The sequence below is a fragment of the Necator americanus genome, chromosome I (assembly GCF_031761385.1).
Source record: "Necator americanus strain Aroian chromosome I, whole genome shotgun sequence".
NCBI lineage: Eukaryota > Metazoa > Nematoda > Chromadorea > Rhabditida > Ancylostomatidae > Necator > Necator americanus.
In genome coordinates this window covers 15938415-15961298 of record NC_087371.1, presented here as the reverse complement: position 1 = coordinate 15961298, position 22884 = coordinate 15938415, and the positions used below count along the sequence as shown (strand labels likewise).

Here is a 22884-nt window from a genome sequence, read left to right as displayed (position 1 = left end):
ATGACGACTGAGACCATCTATGGGAACTCGCAATTCCAGAAGCCCTCCTCTCTATGCTGGACGTGGGAGTCACCCGGTGGAGGGTACCGTAATGAAATAGACCACATCATCGTCAATAAAAGGTTTTGCCTGACGGACGTCGCTGTTGCACCAAAGTTCTATACGGGATCGGACCATCGCCTCCTCCGAGGAAGATTTTCCTTCACAAGGAGAGCAGAGAAAGCTGCCAAGTTCAGAGAGAGAAATCCCAGGACTACCATCAACTGGGATCTCTTCGTTACGCTAGCCGGCTTTTGGGAAGATTCCGCAGTGGACATCATCGACGAGGAATATGACCGGCTTGTTGAACACCTTCACGACTGCGCGAAGAAGGCTGAGAGTTTTAAAACCACCAAGAGGCGCCTGTCTCTTGAAACTCTTGAGCTGATACGCCAGCGTGGAGCAGCACGAGCCGCAGGGAACCAAGAACTCACGTCCGAGCTCGCAAGGCTTTGCAGAGAGGCGATAAAGGAAGACCTTAAAGAGAGAAGAGCAGAAGTGCTGGCTGAAGCTGCAGAGGTGGGAAAAAGCATTCGCTATGCCCGTCGAGACTTCGCCAGTCACAAGACGAGGATGACTGCTCTCCGGAACCCAAAGGGAACAACCATTGCATCGAGGAGGGGGATGGAGAAAATCATTTACGACTTCTACTCTCATCTCTTCGACAGCCATGTCCTCTTGGCTCCTCACCATCTGAGGGAAGACGGACATGTCATTCCAGAAGTTCTCCCGTCCAAAATACGACATGCTATCATGTCGATAAGAAATCGCACGGCACCTGGTCTCGACAGAATAGGAGCAGAACACCTGAAGAACCTTCCGCCAGTACTCATCAACACTCTGGCGAGGCTCTTTACACGTTATCTGTCGGAATGCAAGGTTCCTAAACAGTGTTGTTGTATAAACCAGCAAGACCGTGTTGTTGTATAAAAAGGGAGATCCACATGACATCGGCAACTATCGTCCAATCTGCCTACTGTCCGTCATCTACAAGCTCTTTACAAGAGTAATCCTTAATAGGATTGAAAAAGTCTTGGATGAAGGACAGCCATGCGAGCAAGCAGGGTTTCGAAAAGGATTCAGCACTATTGACTACATTCACACTGTTTCGAAACTCATCGAGGTATCACGAGAGTACAAGATGCCGCTCTGTCTCACCTTCATCGACTTAAAGAAGGCCTTCGACTCAGTTGAGACGGAAGCGGTCGTGGAAGCCTTGGACAACCAAGGCGTTCCTACTCAGTACATAAAGGTACTTCGAGAGTTGTACAGTAAAATCACGACCGGAATTTCGCCATTCTACAAGAATATCATCATTGACGTGAAGAGGGGGGTCCGACAGGGTGATACAATCTCACCCAAAATATTCACAGCTACCCTCGAGAACGCAATGCGAAAGTTGGAATGTGAAGGTTGATGGTCGGCAGCTACACCATTTGCGCTTTGCTGATGACATCGTACTGATAACACCTAGCATCAGCCAAGCGGAACGAATGCTGACCGAATTCGACGAAACATGTGGATGCATCGGTCTTCAGCTGAATCTACAAAAGACGATGTTCATGCGGAACGGACGGGTCTCGGATGCCCCATTCACGCTCAACGGAACGAACATATCCGAATGCACCAGCTACGTTTATCTGGGTCGGGAACTGAACTTGATGAACGACCTGACCCACGAGCTGGGCAGGAGGAGACGAGCGGCTTGGGGAGCGTACAAGAGCATCGAGGATGTAGTGAAGAAGACCAGGAACACCCGGCTCTGTGCTCACCTCTTCAACATTACCGTACTTCCTGCTTTGACCTATGCTTCGGAAACCTGGGCATTTCGCAAGCAGGAAGAAAACGCGGTGAGCGTCATTGAACGCGCAATTGAGAGAGTGATGCTAGGAGTATCCCGTTTCACGCAAGTGAGGGACGGGATTCGAAGTTCTCTCCTTCGTCAGCGATCGAAGATTAGAGACGCCGCCGCGTTTGCCAAGGAAAGTAAAATAAGGTGGGCCGGACACGTGATGCGCTTTAACGACAACCGTTGGACCAGAGCCGTGAGCGACTGTGTCCCCCGCGATATTAAGCGCACTACAGGAAGACTGCCGACCCGATGGTCAGATTTCTTCACAAAGTCCTTCAAAGAAAAATATGATGCTCTTCGTGTCCCACGCGAAAAGAGTAACCACTGGGCTACTCTGACACGCGATCGGGACAAATGGAGGAATTACTGGAGCCCGCTCGACCACTTCGAAGATCAACGGGAGTCAAGGTGATCAAGGTGATAACTGCGAAGTTTAGCGGATCACTCATCCATGATTAGCCAGTGCCCAAATGACACGCCCACCTGCTCGCACTCGCGGTTACCCGCTAATCCTACCTTTTTATCCAAAGACCACCTTTACAAAGACCAAGAAGCTTTAAGAACGCTACTAGAAATATTTTTATTCATGTGGTGAATGGAACTTACCTCACAAGTGTCGCACCAATGGGATCCGCATATTTCCAGAATCTGTGACCTATGTAGGCACCACCCAGGGCGACAAGGTTAGTGATACAGTCGTTGCGTTGATCCATTGCTAATACGCGACTAGCGGATGTGTTTCTTGAACGACAGATGATGAACAGCACTAAATCAAATTTTTTCCTTACACTTATGGATAAATTCCTGGCTATTAGGCTACGAAACTGTTGGAGAAGTGATTCTGACGTCTAGATCAAAATGCCTCACCTGCCTTGATCAATGTTCCTGTGCACAAAATTACCAAGGTTGGTATATCGACATTAGGATGGAGCTGAAAGCATTGTTTATTGTTTTCAAGTCATTGGGGAAATTGATAAACATGTTTTACATCGCCGGTAATACTGTCTAGAGCGGCTTCTTGCAGAACTAATAGGTTAGCGAATACCATAATGAGGCCAACAATTAGAGTGGTTAGTGGTTCGAGCCTGGAATGATTAAAACAGCCAGTGATCGTTGATCTACTGCCGACTGGGGATGTTTTTGGAAATTTCAGCTTTTTTGCCTACTTGTCAGAAAACAAAAATCCACCTGTTCAGGCCAACAGGATAGTGATGCTTATTTGACCTTTCGATCAAGCGACAAGTGTACCATAGCACCAATCCGGATGTGATATCCATAGCACTTAAAAGATGTGGTTAGAGAGGAAAATGAGATGGGGAGTGCAGAACGCGAAGATGTACCTATCCACTACCGATGCCACCACTGAAAGCGAATCTGAAAGTACGGCAGCAGTGATCTTAGCGATAATCAGGATCAAGTTCAGAACGATGGTAATTGTGGCTAGACGTGTGTCCCATACCTGAGATGTGTGCGTGCTTTCAAACAGTGCAGTTTTTCAGAAACATTATAAAAATCAAGTTGTTCGCATCTTTGGAAGGTTTTTAAAAAAAAACAGATCTGTATATTTTTACAACGAAAATCTTTCCTGCTCTCTTAATGTTCAAGAATAAGACCGAAAGATCACCACAAAAAATGTATAAAACGCGAATGGGAGGGCTTAAATCGACAGTGTGGACGGAACTCATCTCGGCATCATTAAATTTTCATTATTCATACCGTTACAAGAAGATAAGTAGTTCGGGGAATGTGGACACTTCGTTTTTTTTCTCGTTACCGATCTCTTTTCCTCTTTTGAACACTTTTCTCATACAATTCGTCATATTTATGATTATTTATGAGGGAAAATGGCGCTATCTGGAGCAGATCTCTCTTCTCTAAAAGAGGCGAAATGCTTCTTAGATTCACTGGAACATTATGCATGTTTTGCTGTTAAATGTTTTTTTCGTAGTTTGCTGTTTTTTACGGTCGTATCGCTTCTGGACTTTTGAACTATTCTTTTCTTTTCGGAATAGCCAATGCTGCACGTGATTGCAAGGAAAAACCCTGCTTTCATAGTTTTCTAGGAAGAACGACAATTTTTCCATCGAATTTTCCCACCTATGAAAAAAGCTTTGAGTGGGCAACCTTATGACGAACAAAAGAGTATATGGGAAAAATACACACTGATACGGTGGACTCCGTCCGTTCTATTCTAGTGCTTAGCTTTCGTGCTTTTCACGTGCATGCAACTTCAATGCGAAGGAAAATTTCGTCACTTCGCCACGGTTTGCTATCAACAACGAAAGCGAATTTACCGTCATTCAACATCAGATAAAGTGTTTTCGAACGGTTTCCTGGAAATAACAAGTGTTGATCGATTGAGACTGAGCATTTTCTTGTTGAGGGTAAATTCAAGATCACTTTATGTTTCCTTTGTTCATGCTTCTTTTTGATTTTTCCAACAGAAGAATGGATTCATTTCAGCTGCTCATTATTTCATCTCTAAGTGCTTTTTTGTAGTGCTTCAAATCAACACTCGTTTTTAACCAATCAATAACTGATCGCATACCTTCACTTTTTTGTCCTTTTCGGCTTGCACTTCTTGGTCGATAGAAGTCTGCAGGACTTTTTCGTCCTCTCTCCACGCTTCCACAAGATCATTTTGTTTTTCATAGAATTTTTCCACGCCTATTTTTCTTCGGCTGCTGCACAGAACCATGGCTAGCTGCCTCAGTAAAGCTAAAACATAATTCCCATGAATTCTATGCTGTATAGAAAGAGAGTGAGTTAGAGTGAGTTAAATGGAAAAAAAAACTGATAGAAGGGAAGAATCGCATTTAGTCGTTCTTTTTAATGAATTGTGGTTATTGTGGCAGGATCATGACTTCGATGTAGCAGTCAAGTGAATGGTTAAAATTCATCTCTTTAGTTGAGACAAGCGCATCGCGGTCGCCAGAGCAAACATAGGCGCGAACACCTATTGATGTTTATTCTCGAAACTCCGCCTTTTTCCAGAGGTTTGCAACAAGCGGAAGTTAGTTGAGTAATGATACGCTATGCTTCACAATGCAAAAGGATCAATCAGTGCGTACAGGCTTCCAGAACATTACGTGAAGTCTCGGATTAAAGGCCCAACATGGTGCAATTCTTGATGTAGGTAAGATCTCAATGAAAAGCTCAAAAGAAAAATCAATCAATAAAGAAAGACTAAGGGAATCAGCTAACTCCTGTGCGAACAGTACAGGAAGCTTACGTGCTTATCACCGGCACCTTCCTCCGAGAACAATGCGCGCACGTTATCAGAAGGCAAAAAGTCATGTTTATTTCTGAAGTTCACATTTACAAACAATTTTTCACAATGACAGTAATCCGAACTATCCAGTATTTATTTTCTTCCATACACAACGTCATAACGAGGCAACGAAACAAGTCCATATCGTTGTGAATACCCGTAATTTTCGAGCTGTCGCAAATTCCAGTAGACATCCCGAAAATTCCCGTTTTCTTCTGACCACATGCTGAATTTCGTCATACGCGGAAGGGCTCAAAGTGGAAAGAGATTAGCCATGTGGTTGCTATTGAACTCACTGTCCACGTATGCTCAGTTGCATGAAGCGGGTTACATTTGCAAATCGGAGTAGTGTAGGCAGTAAAGCGAATTCTCCGCCGACCATATCGACCAGTAGTAAATCAATAACTGATTCATTGTACAAGTCGCTGACTGTGTTTTCTGAAATCTCGTGAACATCCAATACGTATAACGTTGCAGAATTATTTCCTATGTGCGAAAAAATAAATAGTCACTTTATATGACCCTCATATTGGACGAATCTCTTCGAGCTTCAGTGCAGAGAAAAACAAAGACAAAATTCAATATCTCATGAAATCTTTGTAAAAGTTGGAATGTGCTGACAGGGGAAAAAAGCGCCGAAGCGGCGCGGTTGGAAATATCGGAGGTAGAGGGAGTAACTCACCCAGAGTCTTCAAACTCCACAACTGATCGATAGTTTTGTTTCGTCCGGGCGGACCAATAGCATGGTTGTGAATGTTCAGATCCAGGCTAAAATGACTTGATAAACAAACCAAGAATGTGTGTATACAAATCGACAAATAAGTAAACAGTGACATGAGTAAGCTATTATAGAAGCATAAATAAGTAGGTATGAAAAAAACGAATTAATGGACAATTTTTAAAATGACGAGAAAAAAGAAATTACAGAGAGGAGGTATAGATTTGTCAAACCAAATACTCCAGGAAAAGAAAGAGAAGTAACATGTCTATAATTTGAATCTTACTATTCTTTAAGTAAGGAAATGAATTATAGAACGAATGGATCATTATTTTGGTCTGCACTTATATTTATTATTATTAATTATTTATATTATATATTTATTATTTTTTTCACTTATATTTCACCTAGTTTCTTACATTCCCCTGTTTTAATCCAGACATTACATCTGAACATGCGAAAACAAACCTTCTGTCGGCAAGGATCGGTGTAACTACATGGAAATTCTTCAGTTTCGATAGAGACGCTGGTATGTCAAGAGACTCTTGATAACTGAAGAAATAGTTATCACTTTAGCATTAAACGCATATGAACAGCCGAAAGAAGCATAAAAATGGGACAAATTTGGAAGCAAGTTGGAAAAGCTCCATTTCCCTGTCTCACTGCGTCTTCCAACTACACTGTTTTTCTGGATCTGCATATAGTGAACGAATACTAGAAACAGCTCACCTAATCAGTAATACATTGCTGTCTTCGTTGAAGTCCTTCGTACAATATGTAGGGAAATTATTATGGGACCTTATGGGACAATCGGAAGCTTTCATGTAGTGAGTGAGACGCTTCAGCTCCTCTATTGGTGAACCTTTAAAATTCGCTCTCTGAGAAAACATGAATCAGTCGATAATTCTAGTAGATTCGTGCACCTTTGTACAGATATATAGGAGGCCACTAAGACTTCTGGTTTTTCTAGGATAGGAACAAATCGTCGATCAATATTGCTCACGTGCTTCACTATTGATTGTGTCTCACCTAATCCGAAAGATGGCGCTATTAGTTGGGAAAGAGGTCGGAATGTGTCCATTCGAAGCATACTGACACGGTATTTACAATTTTGTACATCCTGACCGCACATGCCAGTAGAAGTGGCTCCAATTAGCGCATACCGTTCCGAAAAGAACAACCAATAGAGCAGCTGATACCTGGGAAAGTGTCCCAAATTTCATGCATCATGAGAAATGATTGCTGAAAAAAGACCGAGACTAACCACTCTCCAATAACTTTGGTAATATTGCTTCCCGTTCCTGAACCAATGTCTATAGTTAGTGCCAGATGTCGCGCTGTCATATTCTGAAAAATAGTGGAGTTAAGTGGGAAGTGCTATTGGGACAGTTGCCGCTATTAGCGTGTCGTCATTGCTGAAGCTCCACGCATCTTGTGATAGCTGCATCAATCTTTTAAAGTTATTCTCATTGCTAACTACTTTCAAACTAGCTGTTTAGTTTTAATCTAGCTTTGCATGCATTTATTTCGTGGAATTGACTTGTTATTAATTTATTATTTTTATTTGTTCATTTATTCATAATTAAAGCTGCATAATTTATCTAAAGTAGTTGCCCAGCAACATTTTCGACTTGGAACCTAAGGCGATATTGCAATCGAAAAACTAGAGGGAAGATAATTACTTGCAGCATTCCGTAGCAGTTTTCCTGGATTTATTTAGAAAAAATGCCTCGGATTGCTGCATCGTTTTTTGTGCTGGTTGTCCGGTGTCAATTTACCGATAGAAGTGGGTAGGTTCTCGGAACAAAGCGAAACCTAACTGCACTAACTGACGAACAACACTTGGCTGATCGAAACTTCGCATCTTATAGGCGTACAAGTCCATCTTGGCGATGTCGTAGGTCCTGCCACGAACCGCATATTCCATGTCCCATGTGGTCCAACGATCCCAATCACTGAGTTCGGTAAGGTAGTGTACTTCGACGTCACCTGTAAGAGATGGTGGCCTCTGAAAAAGCCAATACTGTTCTATGAAATCGCCAACCATTCAAACGCTCCACGAGATCACTGCCTTCCGGGAGAAATATCGTCCAGCTTGTAGCACCTAGTTTTTTCTCGAACATCCCAGACGACAGAGTGTTGCCAGTAGCAATAAAAGCTGTCCTGAAAAAAGATACAATGACTATCGCTTACAGAGGAGAACCAGTAAATCACCTCACTTGATTGGTCCAGCTTCTTCACAAACAGTGAACGTTTCCGAATCGTCGCCAATTTCAACGCTTTTGTTGCATCTGAAACAGTTTCTTAGTGATGTGTGTCAGAGACGCAAGGCAGGACTACTGCTTGATTGGCTTGCTCCAACCATCCTTTTAATTTCACTACGGATCTCCTCAACACTACACTTCGCATCTGTCTCAGTATCTTCATGACTTGGAGAGATTTCTCATGAATGAAACCTCGATCAATCGCTATCTTGCTCTTACTAAGATCTGGAATTTCGAGATAACGTTCTCAAAACTGATAGATGATCACCTGTACTGTATTGCTGCCAACAACTCATTTAGCCTTAGCCTTTCTACCAAGGAATTATTGATTGATGGTGGATTTTCCAGATCGATCGATTTCCATTCCAAAGTAGGTGGTGGCACTCTGAACTTTATTAGAAATGCAGGAAATTCAAAAACCACTACTGTATTGAAACTTTGTTTGTTTTATTTGTCCTAATTTAATTTCACCTATTTCCTGTATCATTTCCAACGTTTGGCAGGAGAAAGCGACGAGTGAGAAGTACTTGGTGGACTACCAATAAATAATGAATATCAAGTAGAATCTGTTCTTCAGGGGAACGTCTTGGTATTGAAGGATTTCTCTGAGTATAATGCAGTCCGCGATGCGCTTTCGCGAGTTGCAGAGCAGAGGATAACGCGTACGTTCGTCAGTCGATGAGAGAACGTGACCTTCAGCTTTGTAACTGCGTTGCGACCCGTGCGCGGCGGTCGCTGGTGTAGACACTAGTCGCGACACGATTACACGGTCTAGCATAGATCGAAAAAAATAAAAATTCATGTGAAAACTCGTCCGCTTACTTATTCAAATCAATAGTAATTTCTCGTAGGATTTCCTCGTAGCATTTTCGAATGAATACGAAAATCAAAGTGATCAGTACCAAACGTAATGTAAGTAGTGAATTTATGCAACGCATCATTTACATCTGAAAACAAATAAAACCACAACTGTCAACATAGAAATTATTAATCAATAGCTCACGAGTCATTTAGGACGAGTCTCTATGGATCTCTACGGACCTTTCCGTATGGCAACCTCCAGGGACGAAGAAATGTACGACGGAACAGTAAATAAAGAATGTTTACGACGAAAAAGGATTGAAATTGTAGGTGAAACAAAAATTGAGATGCTAATTAAGAAATTAATCAAAATTATTCGAAATAATTGAATTAGTTAAAAATTAAAATAACTAATAAGTGTCGTCGAGAAAAATCAAATTGTCTAACGAAGAAGTTTCATACGGAGTTGATATTCCATTGTTAGCAAATCAAAGTGAGAAATATCCACTTACAAGGGAAAGGTGTTAAGTAAATGATTGAGGCAGAATTAGAATTTTGAAAGGAAAGCTAAATGAAAAGAAACGAAACGGAGTGGGCGTGCGTTGAAAAAAGTTAAAAATTAAGGAGGAAAAATCTAATTCAAATTTCGATTATGTGGAAATGAAAGACAAGAAATTTCATGATCAACTCAAAAGCAAATTACCCGTGGGTATTAAAGAAATGAAATGAGGTTAAAGAAGGGATAACTTGAAACATTCGAAAGAAAACTGGAAAATGTGTTCAGAACTTGTAAAAACTGATTTCCTCGTAATTTTCTGGAAATGGCTCATCTTTGTAGTATGGAATAAAATGAAGTAAAATGATGTAGGCAAACGATTCGTTCGGATATTTAGTTAAGTAAAGAAATACAAAAGAAATGTTTAATAATCAAATCATAGGCAGAAATCACAAAACTTGAAACAATTATGTTATTGTTTTAGTCAGGAAAGATTTTTGTTGAGAGTATCTTTTGCGTGAGCAAGCAATGGATAGATAATGGCAATTGAAAGGTGGCAAGGAAGAAAATGGATTTATTAGTGCTCATCCTAACTGGCGAAAACGGCTGTCGAACGTGATCCTGCGCTCAGAACTTCAGGAAATGTCTGAAAAATACATGCGCTGCGAATCTTGTGTTCAGAATTAGTGAGAACTAAATTAAAGGGTTACAAATAGGCTCCGCCCATCAGTGTGTCTTCTTCAAGAAGAGCAATAGCACTGAACGAAGACTGGCACATCATGAGCGGTACGTAGAACAAGAACCACAGTGAGCGACGTCGTGACCTTGGAGGAACGCGGACGACAAACAATCCATATCATACGTATGGGAATAGTAACGTTCGCTACCCGTAGTAACGTCTTACTGGTAACGAAAACTAGTAATGGAGAGAAGGGGAGAGGCCAGAGGAAGTAAATTAGCGAGAGAACTGCCTCTAGCGTTTTCTTCACATCTTCCAAAGTTCTACGCTTCTTTGTAAAACAGCGTCAAAAGTATATAAAAAAATTTCTGGAGATGGGATCTAGCACGGAAACGTTCCAATTAAAAAATTATTTCATTAACAATATAGCAGCAGGTCGCCCCGAGCACTCCACAAGTCTATAATTTTCCTAAGATTTCTCTACAATGGATAATTTTCCCCTATAAATATTGTGTGAATGAAGACTCCCACAGTAAAGAGTTGAAAAAATTTAAAAGAAAGAGCATTCCTCTCGCGGAGACGCAGACATATATAATAATCTCCGAGTGAAGTTGAACTGTGCGAAAGTGGCACAACTATTCATCGAGGATCCAATAGGTGGAATCTAAAGGATCCGGTCAACAGAAGGAGGATCTCCAAGGGTAGGTGACCTCAAAGGGAAAAATAAGAAAAGAAATTTACTTGTAAGTAAACGGTAGATTAAAATGTTTTCTGAAAGTGATAAAAGTAGTAATTTGGAGCTAATATTGAGTACGGTTTTTCGGAAAATCGAAAAGTTTTTGATGCACCAGTGATAACTCATGAGATCTCAGTGCAGTTGCAGCGGACAGGGCTCATGTTGGACTATCTAGCGAAGTTTCGTGAGGTTACAAGGGTGCGTTGACACTGGCGAACATTACCTAAGTGATACAATTTCCAAACCTTCTTGAATCATGATGAATTATGCATTTTTTTCGGAACAAAGGTTCTGTTCCCCATTAGCATTTTACTACTTAGCATTCCACTTTGTTTAGGATTTTATTCACCATCAAAACCTTCCTAATACACATCGGTCCAATCCTACTCCAGCGCCGTACACGTGATGCGTCTTCAGTCATGCTAACTTCACAGCTAACACACTATAGTCGGGTCAAAACGACATGAATCACGAGTGTAGTTGCAGTGCATTTGAGTCGCTCGCTCGAAACGGCGCGATGGAGGCAGCAGTTGGGACCGAGTTGGGACCGTCGCTAACTGCAGCGAGGAGTGGTCCCAGCAAGCGTTTCACCACACCCCTAGCCGTGACGCTCCATCGAAGCGCCTCGAGAGAAGTCGGTACGCAAATGCGCACGTGCTTCATGTCGTTTTAACCCTACTATACCTCTTACGACGTTTCCACTAGTCCCCAGCATGCTACGACGACAACCAGTCACAACGAATTTGATGGGAAAAAGTGATATTTGAATTGGCGCTCAGGAAAGTAACGGGTAGGCGACGGCGCGGCAGGACCTCGTTGCTGTTGCACCGTCAAGTTGTACATCTACCGAAGCACATAATTACACCAACTGATCGGTCAGTCTTCAGTAGTGCTTCATTTTTGTTTGTACCAGTTCATTTACACAAATGTTGATACATGTAAAAATAATTTTTGTGCTAGGTAATTCTTTGTTGTCTGGTTCTTTTTTGTGTATCAAAGTTGAACCTATGAAAAGTACTCTCAAATACTGTAAAAAAATGAATGGCGAACATGAATGCTTCTTCAGACATCAGCTGATCGCCATTCACTCGGATATACCGATCACCACCGATCTCGGCTGCCACTTACATGCCTCCGTTCCTCTACTAATAGTTAAAACTGCAGAAGAACTGCAGGGGGAAGTGGTTGTTACTTGCTCATAGATCCCAGTATTGCTACATACTCTAAGAAAAGACCCCTGCTGAAAAAAATACAGAAGCTTTTTTGGGGATGGGGCTGTTCGAATATGATTTTAGGTAGAGTATCTCTTACATTTCAGCGAGTTCATTGCACGTTCTAAATGCAAGTAAAAGTGAACGTTTCGCTTTTTAGCTCTTGTGAGCTCTAGCGATCGATCTGCAGTTCTGAAAGCAAGTGCAGTTGTTAATCTGCTCACTTGGGCACATGAAAAGAAATTCATTTCAGTCTTCTTATTTCTTATTTTTGAACGAATTCCTTCCTTCTTCCAATAAGTGGTGTATGCGATGTCGATTGGCAACCACAAAAAGGTAAGGATATAGTATAATTCTCTCAAATTCAATGTTGTGTAGGGCAATAGACATTTGCATTCATAAACAACAATATAAGGTCCCTTGAGTGATCATTTAACACAACGAATGCTTGGTATACTATCTTTATCATCCGTTACCGGATTCACCAGACCGCCGGCAGCTAATTTTCTTACAGTTTAATTTAGTTTAGTTCTGTTTTAATCTAATTTCTACGCTGGAGGGTGCCTGAAGATGACCGGCAGCATTGGCGCAAACATATTTGTGGAGAACAGCGCTTCGAATGCTTACTACGCTTGCTGTGCTGTGCTTTGGTTCAGTGTGGTGTATTCGCTCATCGCTTTCTTATGAATTCAAAAAAAAATCACAACGTCGAAAACATATACAGCAGAGAAGTCTGTAATAATTCAAATAACCGCGAAAAAAGAAGAAACAATGCGTTTTGCAGGAATCTGCTGCAGCGAAGCATATAAAAGAAGCGACCAATGTGCTTTGGTCAACACATGAAAGTGAGACATCGCAACGTGTTCTTCTACCCAGTTGCCGCTCTTCTGCTTCTTAACTCCTTCGGTCAGGAAGGTCTCGCCATGAAGGTTTGTACATTGTCGTGTGCTTTTGTAGGCGCTTTTTTTTATTTGCAGATGCTTAGAAAATAACTTTCAGGCATGTAAGGACAGAGTTGTGAAAAGGTACTGCGATAAAGTGTTGAACCTAGGCTCATGTCATATAAAAAAATTCAAAAGGATACTGAGCGGACTTTGTCCGAGGACGTGCGGGTACTGTCGGTGATAGTGTTTCTACAAGTTTCTACAATAAATTTTTCTAAACTTTTGAAATACTTTGACTGGAACAGAGGTGTAACTAACAAGAGTTGAAAACGACTAGGTTGAGAGATGTTACTAAGAAACATTTCGCGAGGCCACGAGGCATGTCATCTCTGGCTACGTCTTGTTTTCTTTAAGGGCACTACTCACGAAGTTTGCTTGATTGATGCACTTTCTTTTTTATAGCAAATTGAAAAAAAAACTGCAGAGAAGGATCAGGTCAAAACTCGCTGCTATCCGAGTAATTTGCTACTAAATGTTCTTCTTTTCGGTGCGTGGGAGCCTTGGACCAGGTCAAAGGTTGCATGTGTGGCTGCGCGTGAACAGCGCGCGATAGCTCTGAATTGTTTTCGTGCGGAAAACTTTGAAGGCAGCATACCACGAAATTGAACATATTGAGATCTCCCCAGGAAAAGATATGCATCTAAGTGTAGATTCCGAGCATGAACGTGATGACGTCCAATTTCACCCTAAATGTAAAGAAAAAGGCGGAGGAAAAAGACTTACTGAGGAACAGAGGTACGTTAGAATGCCCCAGATTTGTAGCATATCCTCAGCAGCATATTCACTTATTTTCATTAGAATAGGCTTCTTAGTGAACCTCATTCATTTTGTCCGCGGATGCGGCGGGTACGCAGTGGTGGTGCGTTCTAACGTGCATCGTAGAAAAGTTTTCAAAGTCAAAAGGACCGCTCCCCATACCTCTTTTAAGGACAATTAGATACGCACATATTCATTATCTACACTCATCATCATCTACATCATTACTTTTAGGAACATCATCACCACCAATTCTGTGGCGTACCTTCCCTTCCCAAAAAATGCATATATTGTGTTGTTTTCACTTCCTCAGATTAACTGGTCGATCCCCTCTAGTTATGGATGTTACTTCCTCGTTGGCACGAATTCGTCTATACTCGTCAAAATTAATGGTTGTAGCAAATGCTTTTTATCTTAAGTAATTTTTCGCTTTCTGGCTACTCCTCGATGGGAATCAATTTCAGTTCTGCGATTTGAATTTTCCTTAAACGATGGAAACTGCTCTCGAACACAGTGAAAAAAAAATTTGCACGGATCATGAAAAGTGTGCAGCAATCAGCTGATCGCCTTTCATGCGGATATGTCGATTGCCAGCAATTGCGACTTTTAAGGCTCCGTTCTCGTGTCTGTGTTTGGAAGAGAGCTGTGAAGCAGAACTACGGGAGTAAATTGTCGTTACTTGCTACTCTAAAGCCATTCCTAGGAATCACAGATTCCAGCACTACTGTGTAGCATAAGATCGAAAGATGTTTTTGAAGGTAGGCGTTGTATAAAAAAGATACTTGCTTATGCATAACGTTATACGTCGCTGACCTCGATCGATCTACACTTTTGTGTTAACGCGAGCGTATTCGCTGCACTTTCGTTTTGAAAAATTTTTCCAAGGATTTTGCGGCGCAATTGGATTTTCCACTTGAGTTCTCTCCCAGGCTCCACAATGAAAAATTCAATTCTGAGTGACTGGTTAACTTCGTACATTTCCTCGTGTAGAGACAAATTGGGTCTTTGAAATTTATGTGGTGAAAGTGCAATGTGTAACAGTTAAATAGCATTGGTTCCATTTTTTTAAAGTTACGACAGATGAACTTATATTTTCCGCTGCCGTAACGAAATGTACGCGCTAAAACTACTTCAAGTGAACGGCGCTAGAGTAATGTCGAATAAACAATAATTTCAATAATCCTCCTCCAAAGTTGTGGCATTCAATAATACAATTAAAGGCATCACCCCACGAATATGAGGTGGTACGGATTTCAGGTGGAGTATTCGTATACGGGATCGTAGATTAAGGAGAGGGAGTGATTCCGTCCATTTCTTCCTAATTGCCGTAAAAAACGGCCCGGAAGATGCGGCTTCGAGCAGTCCGGCGCGCTATTTTCTACAACGAGTTCGATTGGAACGCGCCAGTCTTCTGCACGCGCCGCATCTTCCGGGCCGTTTTTTACGGCAATTAGGAAGAAATGGACGGAATCACCCTTCTCGTGTGTGTGTGTGTGTGTGTGTGTGTGTGTGTGTGTGTGTGTGTGTGTGTGTGTGTGTGTGTGTGTGTGTGTGTGTGTGTGTGTGTGTGTGTGTGTGTGTGTGTCTGTCTGTCTGTCTGTCTGTCTGTCTGTCTGTCTGTCTGTCTGTCTGTCTGTGTGCCTGTGTGACGGAATTCGAAAAAGGGGCTGTGCAACGGATCCAGCGGCGTCGGATTAGTGCGCCGGCGCTAGATAGCTACAAAATTTTGTGAGACGGGTTCTGCATCATCGAAATGGTGCGCAATAAATTCGTGTGCATGTCGCAAAAGGTAAATGAAAGGTAAACGAGACCTTGCAACAGTTTCATAGCCCTGGCAACTCGGCGCATTGCTTTTCACTTTTATGACTCCTTCGCCCGTCTAACTCCTTGCACTTGCCACACACACGTTTGCCTCAAGTTGGTAACATGCCTTCCTCAGAAAGTAGAAACACGCATGCAAACGGCTGCTTGAGTAGCAGCGAAGAGTTTACATGATCTGACGTAGAACGTTATCTTTATCAGTAGGATGATGTCTTTCACGTCATTTTGCACTAAAACATCAGTCTTTGGTAACTTGGGTGAAACAGTAGGAAAACCCAAATTTCGATTAGTACTTTCAAATTGTGTCTACATTATATTGGTATCGAAGGAGTGTTTGAAGCTGAAGTTTGGATATTCTCTATATGTAGAAATGACGCGTTTAGAAGGAGAACTATGAAATTTTTCGCCTTTATTTACTATAAAAAAAGATGAAGAAGGATTGTTAGAGGTACACAAGTCTAAAACCACAAGAAATGGTACTAATATTGATTTTCGTTGGTCAGTGAAGGGGAGCGAAGCGAACTATCTGAATACCGGCTTTAGCCGGACTTCAGACTGGTTAGTTTCATATATTGGTAGCGCTTAACCTGTCTATTTTGTGCACTGCATTCCTTTGTGACAAAAATCTTCGACAAAATCTGCTGAGATCCAACACTCGCTCTGTAATCTCGCTCTTTAGCAGCCACCAACATTTCCTGGATGGAAAGAAGTCTAAGACTAGGAGCAAACATTAGGAATGTACTCACTGACTTCTCCCAGCCCTGCTTTTTTCGGGAACAGGGCGTAGAAACATTGCCTTAAAGTTGGCATCGGGTTGTAGATGGGGATGACCCTACTCCCAATGTCATCCAGATATGTCAATTTCAAAATAATTACGTCAATCGTTACAGAATGCTGAATTTGAAAGATAGTAATAGTTTTTGCGACAACCTAATAGTAAGCCAGCAATCTTGATTCACATTATGTTTGATCACGGACAACACAACTGAATATTCGGTTTTTCGAACCGAAGTCGAATCAAATCTTCGAACTGTTCCGGATCCAGAATTTCCAGCTCATTTTTACGAATTGCAAATCTTTGAAAAGAAGAGAGCTGAAAACGTGATCATGAGAGCGATCACACTGTGCTGTGAACTTCACTGCATTACGTAAACCCATTTTGTAAATAGTAAGTAAATAGTAACACAGAGTAAACGATTGTAAATCCTCTTCTCTTCCATTGTGACGCTTTGAAAATTATTTCTATATTGGAGGGAAAGAGTGTTACAAGAGTGAAGTGTGTAAACATATCCTACACAAAGAGCGATAGCTGTTGCCCCATTCAGGCTTTATTTTCATACGTTCACTGTAAATTCTACAAAACCATTCAGAGTTCTATATTTCATTGGGAAGTCGCTTTCTTTTTTGTTTTGTTTTGTTCTGCTCCGCCTTTCGTCATCGTGTTCATCTATGTACACCTGAAACAGGCAACCACGTTATTGTAGATTTTTTTTTCTCCAGAAAAATGCAGTTCCGGTTTTGGAATCGCTGATTCTTCGGCAAAAGACAGAAGGACTCGCATCCTCGTCTTTTTTTCATAACACATCTCAATTTGATCTGCATTAAAAATATATCTCTATCTATATCTATACATCAATAAATTTGTGTGTACGAGCTTTATCGATCGGATACAATTAGAATTCTCAAAACGATCTCAATTTACCTTCTTGGAATCCTTTTTGGAAAAATTACCTGTGGCTAAAGATCAGCATGACTGAGTCCGATGTAATTGCGCCCACCAATATATGATCTTTGACGTGAACATATTTCTCGAAAAGTAAAATGATAGTTACATATCTGTAATTTACGTACTAAGGCGAACAATTTGAAATGTCTCACAGCTGTAATATCGTAACTTTGAAGATGTTGAAAAATTGACTAAACGAACCTGATTCAACTTCAGGAACGATTGATATCAGTAGCTTAGAAATTATTTCTTTTGCAAAAACTTCACGAAAACTTTTTGCTTGTTAGATGTCTTTGTCTCTGGAGTTTCTACCTCAACTAAATTTTCTGTTTTTTTTTTGCAGCTAAAGTTACCACTTTGGTGTTTTGCATTTCTTACCCTGGTTTTGACAGTTCGTAAATCGCCAACAAAATAGGTTTGACTTCTGTCGGCACAAAGCAAAAGAGAACAGTTTTTGTCCTTTGAATTGTTTTGATGTATTCTGTAAAACGTCTCAGCCGCGTTCAGTTATGAAGGTGTAAAAATGGAAACTTTTTATGTGGTTTTATAAGTAGCTCGTTTATCTGTGATTTAACGGAAATTTCTTCAGATATCAAGTAGATATGTTTTTAAGGAGGGAGAGATCCATTGAATTTCGTTGGTTCCAAAGGAATCTGCATCATTCAAATTTTCATAACAAACTCCTTTGGCCTCTGTGGAAGGTTATTCTCATCTGGTCACGCCGACCCAACAGATACCTTAGGACACACATTCAGCTACAGCTGCGTTACCGCGATGATCACTACACTTGATAAGAATAAAAAACGGAGGAGAAAGTCGTGCCTGCAGAGCGATATTCTTCTGAATTCGTCTGTTTCATTTCCGGAAAGACCTAGAAATTTTCGCAATTCCGTGAAATTGAAGATGCTAGTAACGAAAGTGCTTTAGTCAGACGGAGCCAGTCAGACTTTGCGTAACTGTGCAGCTGCCAATCTTTGACGTAATTCTAAACCCACATTTTGGTAGTTCTTCTTGAATTTTAGTAGTTCTGCTCTGAGAATTGGATTTAAGTAGTTCCTCATCTTTCTACGCCATTTGTTTGTTCTATACTGGAGAGTGTAGAAAGATTCGCTTTAAAAAAACGTAATTATTTCTTGACTCGATGACTTTACTTTAATTTTGAAGAACGAAGAATGCAGGTGGAATCAAAGAGTTAGAAGAATAAAGTACGAATAAAACAGACTATTCTGAAGAATATCGCTCTGCAGATATAATAAACCCTCTGTAGTTTTTTTATTAGTCATTATTAGTATTTTTTTCAAGTCTAGTAGTCAATACGATAACACAACCATAACTCCATGTGTGACATAAGGTATCTGGTGGGTCGGGTGCCTAGACGACAATAACCTTCCATAGAGGCTGAAGGAGTTTCTGATGAAAATTTGAATGGCACAGAATTTTTTGAAACCGACGTTGTACATTAGATCCCTTCCTCGTGGAGAAACATATCCACTTGGTGATCGCAAAGAAAGAAGCTTTTTGTAGAAACATATGAAAAGTTTTCATGCTTACAGGTTCAAAACTGAACGCAGCTGAGACATGTTACATCAAAACAATTCAAAGGACAAAAACTGTTCTCTTTTGTGGTGTGCCGACAGACGCCAAACCCACTTTGTTAGCGATTTACGAACTGCCAAAAACTAGGGTAAGAAGTTGTAACTTTATCTGCAAAAAACGGAAAATGTCCTTGCCGCTAGAACTCTAGAGGAAAGGACATCTAACAACAAATACTTTTGGTGAAGTTTTTGCAAAAAAAAAAACTTATTTTTAAGCTACTAATGTCGATCGTTTCTGAAGTTGAATCATGTTGCTTTAGTCAATTTTTCAACATCTTCAACGTTACGACATTACAGCTGTGAGACATTTCAAATTGTAATGAAAATTGCCTTAGTATGTAGATTACAGATATGTAACTATCATTTTACTTTTCGAGAAATATGTTCGCGTCAAAAATCATATGTCCTTGGAGCGCAGTTATGTCGGACTCAGCCATGCAAATCTTTACCCACAGGTAATTTTTTGAAGAACTGTTTCATTGGTAGGTTTTAAGAGCTCTAATTACATTCAATCGATAGAGCTCGTAAACACGAATTTATTGTTGCACCGATTTTTGCATTACAGATCAAATTGAGGTGTGCTATGGAAAAAGACGAGAAAGAGGTGAATGCTTATCTTTTTCGTTCTCTGTCGAAGAGTTAGCTGCATAAGAGACTTTTCGACCAAAGACCACTCGTACATCACTCCACGTTAATATCAAGAACCTCTCGCACTCTTCTAATTACGGCCTGGGCGAGGGTCCCAAGGCAAGTCAAGCTCCACTTTTTTCTTGTAAGCCAGGAGAGAGGAAATGGGAGCTGAGTTGCATTCTTTCGCTGCTGTTAATCTAATTTCTCATTTCTTAGAAGAAAAAGAACTTTTTTCCGAACTTGTGACATTCAAAAATATTTCCTTTTTAAGAAAAAGAAACAGATTTTTCTCTCCAAATGTAACTACACTTGAAATTCTGCTGCACTTAAAATTGCCGATGAAAGAATTTAAATTCCCTTTCTTTAAATATTTCTTTTCCTCTAAAATGAAGTTCTCCGCCTCTAAAACTTAGCATAGTTGGACTTCTTCTACATCACTCGTTAATGATTTGTTCCACCTCAATTGGATGAGATCGTTCCTGTGACATCCGTCTTCCATTGATCCTACCTTAATATCAACGCTCATTCTAGTTACCTTTATTGAACGGTGGAACAATGCTCTACACAACTCGAAAACTCGTGCTGGAAAATGGAAAAAATTAAAAAAAAACATTAAAATATTAATAGGAAACATCATCACTGGGAAAAAGTCTCTAGATACTCGTATACTTGTAGAAAGATCATATTTTAAATCGTATTGATCCGACTATTCGGTCACTCACATTCCCTCGTAGGTAGAAAAATGTTTGACCCAGCCATGGGCCTTCGAATCATCAATATGCTGCGAGTAGAGGAGGATGGTTGACGAGCACATCGACTCTACGAGACTTTCATTCGTTTCTTTCCTCTACTTTCTTTTTGTCGTTCTTTTCATACGTGTAGACTGGATTTTTTCTGCTGTTTTTGATCTTTCCATATGTTCCATTTTACTGGTTTTCCTCTGCTTTCTTAGCTTGAAATACAACCGTCACGAAAATCGATAGATAGTCAAGACATAGTGCCTCTTTTTTTCTAGAGAACCTCTGCTTCTCTGAGTGTTTTTTTTTTTTGGTTTCTTTCCTGGCATAGCTTTCAGGGATTCTTTATATTTCTTTTCGCTATTCTTTTTCGCGCGTGATGATTGCATTTTTCCCCATTTTTTCCGTTTCTGGCATAGCTGCTAACCTCAAGCTACCTTCAAACATAACTTGAAGCCTTTGCGATAAATGCAGGAAACGTGAAGTGGAAGCGTCGTTCGGTTGAGGTGCGGTTTGATTCAATTTGAGCGAGTATAGGATTATCGGCCGCAAGCTCAGAGTGCAGCTCGCAGCTTCGTACACTTTCATTCTTTATTTGTATTTCTTGTTTTTTTCTCCTACTTCGAAATTTTTGGCTAGTTTTTTGGTGGCGCCAAGCTCAAAACATTAGAAACAAAATGTGCAGCACTGTCATAGCGTAGAAGTTCTTCTTGATTAGAAATATGCAGAAAATTATTTTACAACTTGGAGAAAAAAGAACACAATCTAGAAAATCATGAAACGTTTGTATTGCAATGTCTACGCACATGATCGTCGAGTAGGGTCATCAATAATCAGCGCGCATATTTCATGCACTTTCTAGATTCTAAAACTTCTTCATAAACTCAAAACTCGTTGCTTTCTTTGAGATCACTAAGGTTTTTGGAAGAGGTATACCTAAGTTGTTTGCATGCACTTCGGGACCCGTCAACATTCAGTGTTCAATGCTCTAAATAGGATCTTTGAGGACAACGAAAATGAGAACGGATTTCCAAAGTGTGAAAGGATTTCTAGATTTGAAAATTTCCCACAGACCATATATTTTAGCTGCAAAAGAGCAAGCAGGTAGAATCGGAGCTATGTATTTGGAACACTGCTTAAAGGCATCACCCCACGAATCTGAGGTGGTGCAGATTTCAGGTGGAGTATTCGTATACGGGATCGTAGATTATGGAGAGTGGGTGATTCCGTCTATTTCTTGCTAATTGCCGTAAAAAACGGCCCGGAAGATGCGGCGCAGCACAGGGCTGGCGCGCTCCAGTCGAACTCCCTGTAGAAAATAGTGCGCGAGAACGCCTGAAGCCGTATTTTCCGGGACGTTTTTTACGGCAATTATAAAGAAATGGACGGAATCACCCTCCTCTCCATAATCTACTATCCCTTAAAAGAATATTCCACCTGAAATCCGTACCACCTCAGATTCGTGGGGTGATGCCTTCAAAGAGACGGAGAGCAGAGCTCGTTCAGCAGAAAAGTGAAAGAACAAACGAGGAACAGAAGTACACATTGAACTAATAGAATAGAATAATAGAAACCATTTTATTGAAAAGTCCGTCGAAGCGACAGTGTGATGGTCAAGCGTTGTGGTGCCAATAAAGCCTTAACTAACAAAAGTGCTTTGCTCGGGCACAACGGTTGCCAGTTGGTCGGATCGGATTGATTTACAAAATTCATGCCGTGTCGTTGACGGTATTGCGTTTATACACGTGGAATATAAGCTGTCATAAATTCCCTCCCCCTCCTGCCATTGTGTGGTCTTCCAGATTTTACGACTATTCATCAAGCATTTTTTACTACCTATTTTCCTTGCTGCCCAAAGCGCCTTCACCACTTGATCTCCACCTAAAATTTCATCCGTGCGGTCAGCCGACACCATGAAATTTGCGAAGCGATTTCCATGAAGAACCATGAGGGAAGTGGCGAATAGAGGTCGTTCCAAAGTCGTTATCTTCTCCTCATTTAGACATCTTTGACGGACATTAATTATTCCCGCTATCAGCGCCGATTTTCACTTAGTAGCTGGAAGGGCACAAAGAAAAATTTAAATGTCATCTCAGATCTTTTTACCGGTTAACTAGTTGATATACCCTGTCTTATTTTTTTTCCACCAATCTTTCACTTTCTACTTCTTTTTCTTTCTTTATAGTGTTGTAAAAGATTCACTGTATTTCTTGGTGTGAAACTCTTTCACGTGTCCTTTACTTGCACGAAGAATTCCTCCGTAAAAGTTCTGCGCTACTCTGCTTTTTCGTCCGCATAATTGTGTCTATCCATCCACCTCTATCTGTCTGACCGACTAACTGACTTTTTGCCTCCCTTCCTGCCTGTCCCTATCCCTATCCCTCTTTTCTGTTACTATTCCAGCTGCATATTTGTCTTGCATTTTTTAAAACTTTCTTAGAATGAACTCCAAGCTGCTCTTCTGCATTTTCTTTTGTCTTTTCTGTGTCATTAGCGCTATATTTATGTCTGCTCGCTCTTCCGCGTACTTTTTCTACTTGTTAATTACCCTTCATTTTTTCTGATGAGTTGTTACGGGTTTCTGTGCTTTTCCTTGTTTTCTATTCAT

At 40.8% G+C, this 22884-nt stretch overlaps 3 protein-coding genes across 7 annotated transcripts; 2 read left to right on the top strand and 1 right to left on the bottom strand.

Annotated features, from left to right (window-relative positions):
- RB195_005712 (uncharacterized protein) lies at positions 1-2303 on the top strand (the record flags this gene model as incomplete). Of its 3 annotated transcripts, XM_064178393.1 has the most annotated exons (3): positions 1-918; positions 974-1372; positions 1452-2303. In XM_064178393.1, the coding sequence occupies 3 exons, from the start codon at positions 1-3 to the stop codon at positions 2301-2303; spliced, it is 2169 nt and encodes a 722-aa protein (XP_064035443.1). The 3 variants fall into 3 exon arrangements, with proteins under 3 accessions (XP_064035443.1, XP_064035445.1, XP_064035444.1); XM_064178391.1 differs by lacking the exon at positions 1-918 and having other exon boundaries at positions 1181-1291; XM_064178392.1 differs by lacking the exons at positions 974-1372; positions 1452-2303 and having other exon boundaries at positions 1-969.
- A 29-nt stretch (positions 2304-2332) lies between these two features.
- On the bottom strand, positions 2333-9085 carry RB195_005711 (uncharacterized protein; the record flags this gene model as incomplete). 3 transcript variants are annotated; one of them, XM_064178388.1, is made up of 20 exons in its annotated part: positions 2333-2426; positions 2498-2657; positions 2759-2822; positions 2880-2976; positions 3080-3172; positions 3232-3350; positions 4440-4637; positions 5124-5196; positions 5272-5388; positions 5459-5600; positions 5845-5930; positions 6349-6432; positions 6610-6742; positions 6910-7079; positions 7145-7227; positions 7718-7869; positions 7925-8043; positions 8100-8171; positions 8413-8529; positions 8967-9085. In XM_064178388.1, 20 exons carry the CDS (start codon positions 9083-9085, stop codon positions 2333-2335), a joined length of 2292 nt encoding a protein of 763 aa, XP_064035440.1. The 3 variants fall into 3 exon arrangements, with proteins under 3 accessions (XP_064035440.1, XP_064035442.1, XP_064035441.1); XM_064178389.1 differs by lacking the exons at positions 2333-2426; positions 2498-2657; positions 2759-2822; ... (4 more) ...; positions 5124-5196; positions 8967-9085 and adding an exon at positions 8811-8922 and having other exon boundaries at positions 5256-5388; positions 8413-8569; XM_064178390.1 differs by lacking the exons at positions 5124-5196; positions 5272-5388; positions 5459-5600; ... (8 more) ...; positions 8413-8529; positions 8967-9085 and having other exon boundaries at positions 4440-4589.
- A 3821-nt stretch (positions 9086-12906) lies between these two features.
- On the top strand, positions 12907-13192 carry RB195_005710 (uncharacterized protein; the record flags this gene model as incomplete). Its single annotated transcript, XM_013446738.2, has 2 exons — positions 12907-12996; positions 13067-13192. 2 exons carry the CDS (start codon positions 12907-12909, stop codon positions 13190-13192), a joined length of 216 nt encoding a protein of 71 aa, XP_013302192.2.
- Between the last annotated feature and the right edge of the window lie 9692 nt (positions 13193-22884).